General features: G+C 37.7%; 1 protein-coding gene across 1 annotated transcript in view; it reads right to left on the bottom strand.

Moving 5' to 3' along the window:
• Galnt13 (polypeptide N-acetylgalactosaminyltransferase 13) overlaps positions 1-15,534 on the bottom strand; it is a 604,615-nt gene that overhangs the window by 210,258 nt on the left and 378,823 nt on the right. The window contains exon 7 of the mRNA XM_052182494.1: positions 5,024-5,204. Coding sequence (XP_052038454.1) covers positions 5,024-5,204 — 181 coding nt within the window. The remainder of the gene's footprint in view (positions 1-5,023; positions 5,205-15,534) is intronic.

Raw genomic sequence — 15,534 nt, 5'->3', positions numbered from 1 at the left:
CTTTTGTTGCTGAGAATAGTTTTAGCTATCCTGGGTTTTTTGTTATTCCAGATGAATTTGAGAATTGCTCTTTCTAACTCTGTGAAGAATTGAGTTGGGATTTTGATGGGTATTGCATTGAATCTGTATATTGCTTTTGGCAAAATGGCCATTTTAACTATATTGATCCTGCAGATCCATGAGCATGGGAGGTTTCTTTGTATCTTTAAAATTTTTAAATTAGTTACAGTGAGGAAGACTGTATTAATAAAGTGCCAATTTCTGCAAGGCAGAAGAGGTATTTAACAGGGTTTCTGCCCCTGGAGCAGAGCCAGCAGGGTATGGACCTCTAAGAGTGCTGATGCGTACTAGGCATAAGGCTCCTTCCTCTTGAGATATTCCCTGCCAAGGTTAATGACACCATGATAATTAGAATAAGCATGAGTTGGGAAGGCAAGGGTGTGTCTATGTTCCTGAGCAAGAATGGGGAACACGTGACCTTCAGGACAGCTCATATGGCTGTGGGATAAAAAAAAAAAAAACTGACAGAGGGAGATGCTCTCTCAACCAACCTTGAACTGAGCGCAGGGTCCCCAATGGAGGAGCTAGAGAAAGGACCCAAGGAGCTGAAGGGGTTTGCAGCCCTATAGGAGCAACAACAGTATGAACGAACTAGTACCCCCATAGCTCCCAGGGACTAAACTACCAACCAAAGAGTACATATAGAGGGACCCATGGCTCCAATTGCAGGTAGCAGAAGATAGCCTTGTTGGACATCAAAGGCAGGAGAGGCCCTTGGACCTAAGAAGGCTTGATGCCTCAGTATAGGGGAATGCCAGGACAGGGAAGTGGGAGTAGGTGAGCAAGGGGGAGGGGGAATGGGATAGGGGTTTTTGGATGGGAACCAGGAAAGGGGATAGCATTTGAAATGTAAATAAAGAAAATATCTAATAAAAAATCACCAAAAAGAGAAGAAAAGAATACATGACTTCAAGAAACTACAATTTCTCAACTATGCAAAATATAAGGATGCATTGTGAATTATATGAAGGGCTTCACAGACCTAGGCAGCAGCACTATGAGACAGCTTCTCAGAAAAATATTAAGGAAAGAGATGAAGAGATTTGGGGATTAATGAGTGCAGGGCAGGATCCTGTCAGCTAAGTTTATTGTTTGTGGTTACAAAGACAGGCAGATTCTTCAGTTCAGGGTCAGGCTGGGATAGAGTTAGTTTAGGCCCAGGTATGGCTGGGATGTTGATCTTAGTGTGGATCCTGTTAGTTTATTGTCTGTGCTTAGAAAAGCAGGCATATCTCTGAATTCACTGCTATGTCAAAATTTATACTTGTCTTTTCTAAGAATCAAGGTGCTAATGTCATAAAATGTTGTTTCATGGGGTAATCAAAAGGAATCCTGGAACGGAGGATTGAATTGATATGTAAATAAGAGATAGGCTTTGGACTGCAAGAGACAGCTTCCCAGAGAGAACTGCCTGGAGAGTAAATAAGCTCCTTTAGAATTTTTGTACCTGGATTTCTGACTTTAGAAAACCAAAATGCTGTTTAGATCTTTTTGCAGCCTTTTTGACTTTGGTCAGAAATGCATGAGCTATCCTGAGAGCTTTTAGAATTGTGTCTAGCAAGAGAGATTAGAAAGCTATCTTGAATAGACTGCAGAGCCCAAAGGTATCTACAGAGGACTATCTAGAGAGCCATCTCAAACAGGTAACAGAGCTGCTAGCCAATACTCATGATTGACTTCCAGTTGTTCTTCAGTTCCTCCCAAACACATTTTCTTCAGGACCCCCGAGAAAACTGAGGCTGGCCCTTGGCAGTGTAGTTCTATTTATTATTATATTATGTAAAAATTATAAAGACAAGTCACAAATGAACCAGTTAGACATTCTTTCTAGGCATATGTGGATATTTACCCTGTTGTGGATATGAGAGGATGGACAACAGTAGTGATGAGATTCGTTGGTGTAAGCTGGACATGCATAGATAGGAAATTCAACAGAAAGCAAAGGGGCTCCCATCAAAATGCATTTCTTATTCGTTAGTTCTTCAAACTAGTCAACAAATACTTTTAAGCCCTACAAAGCTTAGGGAAAATTCTAGATACTAGGAACATAAATCTGAAAGGACATTATTGAGAGAGATAAGTAAATAAATCAAACATGGCAATGTAAGTGCTAAAGGTACATTGTCTAGTCTCCAGTCACTTCATTTTCATTGCTCTGACAAAATACTCTGATCAGAAAACAGCTTAGGATACAATGGGTAGCTTAGCCATCTAGGTTATAGATCATCACAGCAGGAAGTCACACGGTAGGATGAGAGAAATACATATATTCAGGCCTGCCTGACCACTTGCTTCCTTGATTCATTTCTCCTCCCTTATACAAGTCCCAATGCCTTGGGGATTGTACTTCTCACAGTGGGCTGGGTCTTCGTCAACTAAAGCACACATATCTCTGTGTTTAATACAGTGAATGATATAATTTTAGGTACACATGTAAAAGCCTGTATTTCAATTTTAGAAATCCACTTATTGTCATGGGGCACACAGAAGCAAACTTTCATCACTCAAGAAAATCATAAATACTTTTGTGATTTTGACTTTTAGATTGTAGTATTCACCATAATCTATAGCATAATTGAGTAGTGGCTAAAATCTTTATCCTAAAAATGACTGTTAGCTTCTTGAAAATTTTAACTACGTGATTGAGGGTGATTTGCAACCTGCCATGGTTTGTTTTTGTTTGGAGTCATTCAGATATAGATTCTGATCTAATTAAATTCTCCTTTTCCTACTGAGAAGTTATCATTTCCTTAGCTTCTACCTTTGCAAGCCAATTGCCCCCTTTCCCTAAGTTCAACAGCCCCTTTAAATGTCTTGGGTAATAACAGTTCATTCTGCCCATCTCCTTTTTCACAGGTACAAACCTAGGTAGTAAGAACAAGAACATCCCAAGGTGAATGTGATGGAAAATGGGCGCCTTCCAAGTTACACAATCAGCTCTGCTCTTCAGTGTCAAGTCCTTAGTTCACATAGAAACTACATTATATAAACTCCAAAATTGACAATTTCTGTGCAGTTTACAAAACAGTTGTCCTTCGTCTACATTTTGCAATCAACTAAAAATGATACAAAATATCTATTACTGAAGTTTTAAGATCAATTTGATATGGAACAAATTAAAATACATTTAAAAATGAGCCCAAAGCTTATCTCCCAGCTATCTTTCCCTGGACCAGGACAGGAATAAGCTTTATCCACAGTCTATAGGAGTTCAAAGCTTTCCACCTGCCAATGAAGAAAGGAACACCTCTGCTTCTTCCTAATCTTCTCTAAAATTTATTTATGATCCCACAGCCCCACATCTCCTATAGAAAATGGTATGGATGTTTTTCAGCTCATACGGGCTGATTGCTGGTTCACAATCCCGTGAGCATTCGTCTCCTTTGCATATTAATGTGTTTAACTGCTGTTTTTTCTTGTCAGTTAATTTCATTCAACTTTCAGAGATTGGAGAAGGAAGGCCTCTTAGACTGCCCTAGCATTACTTGACACCCATGATGATCATTGAGAGTTAATCCATTGCACATGTTTCCAGTGATCCCCAGTCACTCTCATTGTCAATGCAAGCCTCACATAATTCCTCATAATATATTTTCTTCATCCATTAGTTCTTTATTTTTATTGAACTTTAAAATTTTCTATAAGTAATGATTTCCATTCAAGAAATATAAACAAAGCAATATGTAAAGGTTGCATAAATGTCACTTCTTTCCTGCAGATTTTACATTTTCTGTTGAACTCTGAACATCTGGACAGAATTTCTACTATAAAAGGAAATACTTCTAGTCACAAAGCAGTGTTCTTGAAATAGCATTTTGACTTGACACATACGGCTCTTGAAAAAAGTATGAAAAGGTCTTTCTAATCAAACATTCACACACATACACAATGACTCAATTTTTCTTTCTCATATAGAATTTTGGATTTTAAGAAGGTCTTTACTGACTTTTCTATTCTTCATACTTGTATATTATAAAATCAATTACCAACATTATATATAGCTTCATAAATCAGTGCATACCATTTACAATGCACATTGCCCTTTTAAGCTATATATAATAGATTACTTTGTGAGAAAGAATATGAAGGTGTAAATTTTTGTTGTTCTTATGGGTAACATAAGAAGGTCACTGAATATATTGAAGTCATATTTAAGATATCAAAGAAAAAACATTCAATAGTTTCATTAATATATCCAAATTCCTTTCATTTTTATTTTGGTATTCCATTCCATTTTATTTCTATTTAGGTATGTCATTCAAAGTCAATGACACCTTGAAGGCAATCATTCTTCTCTTGCAACATTTATCTATTTATTTAGTTATTTGTTTTTTTTATATAAACCTTAATATACCTGAAGCCCTGATGTTCATGCTTACATTTTCTGTTATTTCCTTCTCATTTTAATATATTAATATTCTTTCTTTTTCTAGAAATAAGTAATATGACTATTAGAGAGAGAAGTAAATCAAAAGGAAAGAATAAATATAATCCCCATGCAATTTTACCATCATGAAATTGAATTATTATAAAATTCCTTATTCCTAAAATATTTTTCAAATAAATAATATTTAAATGTTTATAGATTTTAGATAATATAAAAAAGTTTCAATACTTTTTTTACTTAAATTTATTAACAGTTTACTAAATCATTCCTGTTTAAATATAGGTTAAAAATGTCCTAGTATGCATTAAAATAAATTTGAATATCTGTATGTACATGTTTCTTTAATTGGGTAATAAATAAAAAAGGAAAGATTTAAAAATGTCTGTTTGAGATTCTTATTTTAGGGGAAAATTACTTTAGCCTAAAGTGTTCTCACACAAAATTTTCCATGATATTCTGCTAATGAATGACATTTTACTTTAGCTCTTAGGATAATAAGAACAATGAAACAGATATTCAACATGTTTAAAATTTTACTTCCCCTTCTAGAAGATGTCAAATTTCAGCACTACATACCTGGAGAAATTATATAGAAGAAATCTTTGAATTCATCCATCCACACTTCTGCGAGTCTTCTGTTATTCTTGTTAATGACATGGCCAGTGCCACCAGGGAATGTGTATGGAGTTGCCTTTCGAAAAACATGACCAACATGAGAGCAAGTCACAATCTCCAAAGAGCCTCCACATTGCCAGATCTGGAAAGAAGAAGAATCCCTTGTAAGAACCAGTAGAAATTATACAATGAAAATTCCGGTCATGACCAAAGCTTAGGCAGAACCTAAAGATGTTCTATATTTCAACAAAATATTCTATAGACACAGATTTTGTGCTAGAATAGTGACTTTTTTGAATAATATATTATATATTTTCTTTATTTACATTTCAAATGTCATCCCTTTCCTTATTTCCCCTCAGAAACCCCCATCCCATCCTCCATACCCCTGTTCACTAACCTACCCATTCACTCTTCTCTGTCCTGGTATTCCACTACCCTTCACCAGAACAAGGGTCACTCCTCTCATTGATGTCAGACCAGGCCATACTCTGCTACCCATGTGGCTGGAGCCATGGGTCCCTCCATGTGTACTCTGGTTGGTGGTTAAGTCCTGGGAGTTCTGGCACTATTGGTTGGTTCATATTGTTATTCATCCTTTGGGGCTGTAAACTCCTTCAGATCCTTGGATCCTTTCTCTAGCTCTTCTGTTGGGAACCCTGTGCTCAGTTCAATGGTTTGCTGAGAGCATCCCCTTCTGTATTTGTCAGACACTGGCTGGGCCTCTCTGGAAACAACTATATCAGGCTCCTGCCAGCAAGCACTTGTTGGCATCCACAATAATGTCTGGGTTTGCTAACGGTATATGGGATGGATCTCCAGGTAGGGCAGTTTCTGTATGGTCTTTCCTTCCGTCTCTGCTCTACAATTTTTCTCTGTATTTCCTCTCATGGGTATTTTGTACCCTATCTAAGAAAGACCAAAGTATCTGCACTTTCGTCTTCCTTCTTAAGCTTCTAATGATCTGTGAATTATATCTTGGGTATTCCAAGCTTCTGGGCTAATATCCACTTATCAGGGAAAACATACCATGTATGTCCTTTTATGATTGGATTACATTGCTAAGAATGCTATTTTTTAGTTCCATCAATTTGCCTAAGAATTTCGTAAATTCACTGTTTTTACTATCCAAGTAGTTCTCCATTTCATTTTATTAAGGAAGATCATCTCTTTAAATATTTGAAGCTAAGATGTAATTCTTTTCATGACACTTTACTAGGTAACCCAAGTTATAGTGCCCAGTAGTTACCTAGTTATTATTTAGTAGATAACTTAGTAGTTGAATTCTGCTATAAGTGAATCTCATTGTGAAGTGATATAGAGAAACAATGTCAAAATCCAAATTTCATTTGCATAAAAGTCTATCATAATACTTCTCCATTTGGAATTGTTAAATCCAGCCCTAGCATCAAATTTTTCTTTAAACCATATATACACCAATGTCATTCTTCTTACTAATGTTTTAGGATACTTTTCCTTCTGCTAACAATGTATATATACTTCAAATTAATTTTTCTAAGTCATTCTTTGGAGAGACTGAGTATTATTTTAATTAATTAAACCATAGCATTGCTTTAGTAATGACCAGATTTTCTTACATTGTGACCATTTACTTATTCAAGGAAAATACTATTAAAGATTCTTTGAAAGTAGGAACTCTTGGAAAACACACCTTGGATTTCTTGATATTTTCAGATGTGTGTAGTTGAAGGCAAGTGATATATAGAGTTTTCACAAAGTTTTACTTCAGAAACGTCATTGTATAGCTAAACTTTATTATTATTTTATATGTATGAACCAGTATTTGCACTGGTTCCCATGTCAATAACTTTTGAATCTGTGTATTCAATTAATTTTGGATTGAAATATTGGGAAATGTTATCTTTATTAAATATGCACAGGATTTTATGTTGTTGAAAATAGACAATTTGGCAAGTAAGATGGCTCATGGAATAAGGACTCTTTCTGTAGCCTGAGAAGCTTAGTTAAATCTCCAGAAACTGAATGTTGGAATGAGATACATGATTCTAGAAGGTTGTTCTCTAACCTACAAAACACACACACACACACACACACACACACACACAAACACACACACACAAATATAAAAGGAATAGAAATACAGAATATAAACTATTCCATAGCAACATTTGCAATGTATTAAAATATACAACCAATCTTCAGATATTTTCAAGTTCACAGAAAGGGATGAAATGTTCATATTCAAATATTATGATTTTTATATAATGGACTTGAATAGTCACAACTCTTGACACATGGTGTATGGTAGTTTGAATAAAAATGCCTTCATGTGCTGATACAGACTTGGTATTATTAGGAGGTATGTAGGTATGGCCGTATTGGAGGAAGTGAAACAGGTGTTACTAGGGTAGCGCTAGTCTTTGAGGTCTCAGATGATCAAGCCATGCTTGATGTCTGACTATTTCTTCCTGCTGTCTGTGGAACCAGAAAGAACTATAGGACTCTCAGCTACTTCTCTAGGACCATGCCTCCCTGTATGCCTCCATGCTTCCCACCATGATGCATATTGATGAAACTTTTGAACTTCATGTTTTCCTTTATAATACTAACTGTGGCCATGGCATGTCTTCAGAGTAATAGAAACTGTAAGAGACTGTAACAGGACTTTGAACTAATTGTCCCATCCCCATACATTTTAAAGACTACCAGAGTACATGTAAACACACACACACACACACACACACACATGAGAGAGAGGGGGGTGGTGGTGGGAGGGGGAGCACCCGCATAGAAGCAGTGTGAGGGGTAATAGGATAAGGGGTGTGTGGAAGAGAAATCAGGAAAGTGGATAACATTTTGTATGTAAATAAAGAAAATATCCAATAAAAATAAAATATAAAAAATATTCAATCTCCATAAGTTTGCAGTTAGTCTCATTTGTGTATTAATATAGATAGGATCTAAATGCTCATACCTCAGACTATACTTTACGAATAGCAAATGGTTTAATAGAGCCAAATATTTACTGAAAATAATTTTGTTTCAGAGACAAACAAATACATATGTCCATAGTTGAATTTTTAAGTTAATCCTCCTCTACCAGTCTGGCATTATTTTGCTCCAGAAATTCAAAAACTGTCAGTAAAGGTCACCAGTCTCTCATATCAGTAGTCAAAATAAACAAGGAAATAAAATCAAACCTATTGTCATTGCTGGTTTCTCTTCATCTTTTTTTTTAACACATTGAATGTATTAACTCTTATTGGAAATTACAGATAATTTAGAGAATATTCACTTGGTCAGGATGCCATTACAAAATACTAGATACCAGCTAGACATTGATTTCAACAACAGAAATGCAGTTTTAATGTTGATAAAGTTGGTGCATCTACCATCATGCTGCTAGAATATTCCCAGATCATAAATTGTCACCTGCTTTATGTCTCCTTACAGACTAATACAGAGAAAGCTAGCTTGTCACTTCCTTCTCTTATAACATTCCCAGATCTTTTGGATTAGAGTGCCACTTTTGTGAACTAAAGATCAACTACTTACAAATTCATTCTCCAGGTGTAGTCATATAAGATTCTGCCCTTCAACCTATGAATTTTAGAAGACTATTTATCAAATCATGATACACCTCTGTTTTCAATGTCAACATCATTGACTTAGTCATAAACATTAAGCACATATCTACTCAAGTACTGCCATTTGAATGAAGAAATATGTGTTTAATGTTTTTGGAAAAATATCTAGCATGGAATATAAGTGTGTTTCTAATGCAATGAAAATAGTATCTAATCTAGGGAATTTTGAGAATACGTTTAGAGGATAATGATATAGCAGAACTTATAGGTGAAACGATGTACAAACTAAAAGTATTGCTATCCTCAACTGGTTTCTGGGTTCTCCCTGTATAATCTGGTGCACATAAGAGAGAGAATAAGCTATCTATAAAGCTGAACAGACTGTGTTAGCACACGTAAGAAAGACAGTTGTTGGCTCTCTACTGTGACAGGGAGATGGAGACTACCCTCTTTTAAAGACCCTTGTCAATCAGAGAGATGTTGCTTAAAGCTAAGCACAGTTGAAAGAACATGCACACTGGAGCTAACCCTATGCCACAGTTCTCCATACCCAAATCCTACCAGGAAAGAGCTGGCCTCCCGGGAGTGCTGGTAAACCTAAGGGCACAGGTGAGATGACCACTATTGCTCCAATACCTGAACCAAAAAGGACCCACCAGGAGCCCACAAGGCACAGGAACTGCAGGTTTGCAACCCCATAGGAAGAATAAGAGTATCAACCAATTAGTCTCCCCCCCACCAGAACTCCCAGGGACTAAACCAACAATCAAAGAGTACACATATGGATTGTCCCATGGCTCCAGATGCATATGTAGCCGAGGATGACCTTATCTGGCATCAGTTGGAGGAGAGACCCTTGGTCCTATGAAGGCTTGATGCCTTTCTATAGGAAAATGTCAGGGCAGTGAGGTGGGTGTCAGTGGGTGGATGAGCACCCTCATAGAAACAGGGGAAAGGGGAATGGATAGGGGGTTTGTAGAGAGAAAACAAGTAAAGGGGATAACATTTGAAATGTAGATAAAAATATCCAATAAAGAAAAAACTAAAGCACCATAAAAAATGATGGAAGTGTGTCAAGGCAACTAAGAGCAGGTAGATGTATACAGAGCCAATCACAGCAAGCCATAATGTAATCCAACATATTATACATGATATTTCCCTAGCCGACTTGGACCTGGAATAGATGGTGAGAAAGCATATTTAACCATTAATAATAGACACTCAAATATGCTCCATCATCATGGGAACATAAGCAAAGACACAACTGTCAGCCATTGTTTATGTAACAAGGTCTTTACACAGGTGAGAAGAAATTTTAATAATTGGAAGCATATCAGAAAAAACAGAGACTTTATCTTAAATTACAATCATTAGCACTGTGAATGGCAGTATTTCAAAATGTAAAAACATGGTTGGAGAAAATAATTAAGGGACTTATTGGCACTATCATAGCATTAGTTTTAAGGCTTCTATGTTAACAATAGGGCTCAGAAGATAGTAATTCCAAATATCTGAACATGGAATTTGGGAATAAAAGCTATCCAAAAGGTCACTCTGATTTCCATGTGCTTCCCTTGCTGGATACATAGTTTAAAACAAATATTCCTTTCTATTAGTTTCAGTGTGTCTGGTTTTATGTGGAGGGCCTTGATCCACTTGGAGTTGAACTTAGTACAAGGAGATAGAATGGATCAATTTGTATTCTTCTGCAAGCTGACCTCCAGTTGAACCAGCACCATTTGTTGAAAAGGCTATCTTTTTTTCCACTGGATGGTTTTAGTTCCTTTGTTGAAGAACCAAGGGACCATAGGTGTGTGGGTTCATTTCTCGGTCTTCAATTCTATTCCATTGATCTACCTGCCTGTCACTGTACCAATACCATGAACTTTTTAACACTATTGCTCTGTAGTATTGCTTGAAGTATGGGATACTGATTCCCCCAGAAGTTCTTTTACTGTTGAGAATAGTTTTAGCTATCCTGGGTTTTTTGTTATTCCAGATGAATTTGAGAATTGCTCTTTCTAACTCTATAAAGAACTGAGTTGGGATTTTGATGGGGATTGCATTGAATCTGTAGATTGCTTTTGTCAAGATGGCCATTTTTACTATATTAATCCTGCCAATCTATGAACATGGGAGATTTTTCCATTTTCTGAGGTCTTCTTCAATTTCCTTCTTCAGAGACCTGAGGACATGGGCAAAGGTCCTAAGGGAAAAGTTCCTGAACAAAAAACCAATAGCTTATGTGCTAAGATCAAGATTTCAGCTTAAGCCAATCAGAAGCCAAAGATCAAAAACAAGCTACAGCATGTGCTGGCAAGGATGTGGAGAAAGCACTCCTTCATTGCTGGTGGGATTGCACTCTGGAAATCAATCTGGCATTTTTTTCAAAAATTGGAAAACGTTCTACCTGAAGACTGAACTACACCACTGCTGGTTGTATTTACAAAATATAGTAAACCATAGTACATGGACATGTGTTCATAGCAACTTTCCCAATAGTCAAAAACTAGAAAGAATCCAGATGTCCCTCAACTGAAGTGTGGATATCTGTATCCAGTCTTTGGTTCAGGAACATGTGATTCATTTGCAGAAGGGAATATTATTCAGCTATTAAAACAATGACATCATGGATTTTGCAGCAAATAGACTGAACTAGAAAATATCCTAAGAGTGGTGATCCAGATCCAAAAGGATACACAGCGTATGTACTCACTAATAAGTGGGTATTACCCATAAAGGACAGAGTGCTGTTGATACACCCCGAAGACCCAAATAAGTTAAACAAGTAGGAAGGCCCAAGAAAGGATGCTTTAATCATACATAGAACAAAACAGTCATAGGAGGCAGTGGGAGGGAGGGGTTTGGTTGGGACAGAGGAGAGGCAGAGGAATGAGAGAGTAGGCTCAGGTATGGAGATATACAGGAAAGAGACAGAGAAAGACAAGAGTATGAATGGAAATGTGCAGCTGGATGGATAGAGGGTGGAGGGAATCTCTAGGATGTAGCATAGATCTGCAAGAGGGGAGGTTCCCAGTAGTCAGTGTAGGCAACTTTAGCTGAGATGCCTAACAGTGGGGACATGGAACTTGAAAAGTTTCCCTTCTTGAAGAAAAGGCCATCCAGAGACTGACCCATCTGGCGATCCATCTCATATACAGTGACCAAACTCAGACACTATTGTGGATGCCAAGAATTGCATGCTGACAGGAACCTGATATGGCTGTCTCCTGAGAGGCTTTGTCAGAGTCTAACAAATACAAAGGTGGATTCTCACAGTCAACTGGAGCATGGGGTCTCTCCAATAGAGGAGTTGGAGAAAGGAATGAAAGAGATGAAGGGGTGTGTAACCCCACTGGAAGAACAACAATATCAACCAAACAGATTCCCCCCCCCCACACACAGAGCTCCTAGGGACTAAACCACCAACCAAGTAGTACACATGGAGGGACTCATGGCTCCATCCACATATATAGCAGAGGATGATTTTGTCCGGCATCAATGGGAGGAGAGGCCCTTGTTCCTGTGAATGTTCAATGCCCCAGTGTAGGGGAATTCGAGGGCTGGGAGGTTAGAGTGGGTGGGTGGGGGGAACACCATCATAGAAGTAGGGGAAGGGGGAAGGGATTGGGGGTTTCAGGGGTAGAACTGGGAAAGGTGATAACATCTGAAGTGTAAATAAAGAAAATATCTAATAAAAAATATTAAAGTTTGTATTAGATAAAAAAGATAAGCCTATGAAAAATGGGGTACAGAGCTAGACAAAGAATTTTCACCTGATTAACTTCGGATGGCTGAGAAGCATCTTAAAAAATGCTCAACATCATTAGTCATTAGGGAAATGCAAATCAAACAACCCTGAGATTTCACCTTACACCAGTCAGAATGGCTAAGATTAAAAACTCAGAAGACTAGAGGTGTTGGTGAGGATGTGAAGAAAGAGGAACACTCTTCCACTGCTGGTGGGAATGCAAATTGGTACAACCACTCTGGAAATCAGTCTGGAGGTTCCTCAGAAAACTGGGCATGTCACTTCTGGAAGATCCTGCTATACCATTCCTAGGCATATACCCAGAGGATTCCCCAGCATGTAATAAGGATACGTGCACCACTATGTTCATAGCAGCCCTATTTATAATAGCCAGAAGCTGGAAAGAACCCAGGTGTCCCTTAACGGAGGAATGGATACAAAAAATGTGGTATATCTACACAACGGAGTACTATTCAGCCATTAGAAACAATGAATTCATGAAATTCTTAGACAAATGGATGGAGCTGGAGAACATCATACTAAGTGAGGTAACCCAGTCTCAAAAGATCAATCATGGTATGCACTCACTGATAAGTGGATATTAGCCTAGAAACTTGGATTACCCAAGACATAATCCACATATCAAATGATGTCCAAGAAGAACGGAGGAGTAGCCCCTGGTTCTGGAAAGGCTCAGTGCAGCAGTATAAGGCAATACCAGAACAGGGAAGTGGGAAGGGGTGGATGGAGGAACAGGTGGAAGGAAGAGGGCTTATGGGACTTTCTGGGAGTGGGGAGCCAGGAAAGGGGAAAGCATTTGAAATGTAAATAAAAAACATATCGAATTAAAAAAAAGAAAAAGAAAAAGAAAAGGCTACCTCATTTATCCAAGCAGGATCTCCAGTGGGAAATAATACCAACACACCCACAAAACTTGTTCCCCAAATTTCTTCTGTCTACTAGAAATTCCAGCTCAAAGTTAGAGCATACACTGAAGGAATGGCCATGCAATAACCAGCCCAATATGAAATGCAACCTATGGGCAAGCACCAATCCCTAACACGATTAATGATACACTGTTAGGCTTGCAGACTGGAGCTTGGCATAACTAGCCTCTGAGAGCCTCCGCTAGCAGAGACTGAAACAGATGCGGAAATTGACAACCAACCATTGGGGGAAGGCAGTGAACTCTTATGGAAGAATTGGGAAAAGGATTGCAGGCCCTGAATGAGATGTGAGCCCCCAAAGGAAGACTAATAGGCAACTGACCTGGACTCCTAGGATCTCTCAAAACTAAGCTACCAACCAAAGAACATAAATGAGCTGGAATGAGGCTCCTGGCACAAATGTAGCAGACTTTCGCCTCAGTTTCCATGTGGGACCCCCAACAAGTGTAGCAGCGGCTCTCTCTAAATCTATAGCCCTGGCTGTGGTATCTGTTCCCCAATAGAGCTTTCCTGTCTGATCTCAGTCAGGGGCAGGGAAAAGGGTATCTCAAAGGAAAAGTGGAAATGAGGGGCAGGACGCTATGAGTGTGGGACGGGGAGGGGTGCATTGTTTGGGATGTAATAAATACAATGAGAAATGCTTCATTAACTATAATTTGGTATTGTTGTGAACCATAGTAAAAAGATCTGATATGCGAGATATGTGACTTCAAAGGGGGTTATGACCCACAGGTTGAGAATTACTATGTAGGATCAAAATTATGAAGGTAAAACATAAGTTCTAAATTAAAATATGTGGGTGAATCTCACAAGTTGCATGGAGGGTGACCTACCTTGGTGATTTCTCTACCAGCTTCTTTATTAAATGTTTTAGAAGAAAGGCTAGAAAGTTGTGAACAAGCATAGAAATAGAATAAAAGGACTTCTAGAAGAATGTTCGTGCCACATATGTGCACTTGCCTCTTAGAATCAGAGCACTCAGTATTGCTGACCCTTGTATTTTGAAAATGCAATCTTGAATTTTACATTTCTATAAGAATTATAATGTTTAACATTTAGGTATACAATGATGAGTTTAAAAGTATAGTCAGATACTTTTCAACTAGAATATAATAGTATGTTTTCTGAAAATATTTTATAATAGCTAAATAAATAGGATAAGCAGAATAAAACAGTTGTTCCTTCCAGATGAGCTTATAATGCACAAATTTCTTTGTATCATCCAGCATATGTGATTATTGTTTTGTAGGCTCCCAACAGATTAAAATTTATGTATTTTATCTCTTTCAACCTAATTTGACTGTGTGAAAAACACAGCCTTGTACCCATAGAAATTGAAGTTAGTAACTGTGCTTGTTTCCAGATGGTTTTTATAAACTTCTTTTGATGATGTGGAGTAATTAATCAAGATGTAAAATGTCCATTGCTCATCTGATTTTCTTCTCACTGTCAAAAAAATTAAATTTATCTCGTGTGTGTGTGTGTGTGTGTGTGTGTGTGTGTGTGTGTGTGTGTACCTACAACAGTGACATTCTAATTAAGGGTCATAGAATTCACAAACAGCTGGTTGTGGTGGCTCATACTTATAATCTCAGAACTCCAAAGATTAAGGCAGGAGGATCCCGACAAGTTCAAACTTAGCCTGAGCTTTGTACTTAGTCTTAGGCCAGCCTAATCTAGAGTATGAGACCATGTCTCAATTAAGTAAATGTAAATAAACAATAAAGACAAATTTCATAAGCTAGCCTCTGGAATTGTACTTCAAAATGAACTGTTTCCAATGTAAGGTTGTTCCCAGACTGATACAGCTGCCTGTTTTATTCTGAGTTTCAACTTCTTCCCTATCTGTCACCATTACCACATCAAACCATTGTTCATGAAATCCTCAATAATAAAAACAAATGATATATAATGGGGGCCACATGGAACAATGGTTATGAGTATGTATTTAGATGCAGAAATTCAATTCCTGCTTGGCCCCTTACCAGCTGAGTAACCTCACTTGCTTCTCTTTGCGTTTTAGGTTGTAGGTAATAAAAAAGATTAGAAAGATGTACCCAAGAGGGCTTTTGTGATGATTAAGGCAAAGTAAGCTACATAGAGACATTTAGCCTTTACTGAGAAAATGAATTTGAACACAGTAAACTGGAGAGATGTATTATGGAGTCATTGCAATAATCTAGGGGTGAGATGATAATGTCCTGG

This window comes from Apodemus sylvaticus, chromosome 5 (genome assembly GCF_947179515.1).
Source record: "Apodemus sylvaticus chromosome 5, mApoSyl1.1, whole genome shotgun sequence".
In the NCBI taxonomy this organism is placed as follows: domain Eukaryota; kingdom Metazoa; phylum Chordata; class Mammalia; order Rodentia; family Muridae; genus Apodemus; species Apodemus sylvaticus.
This window is presented reverse-complemented; position numbering and strand designations above follow the sequence as displayed.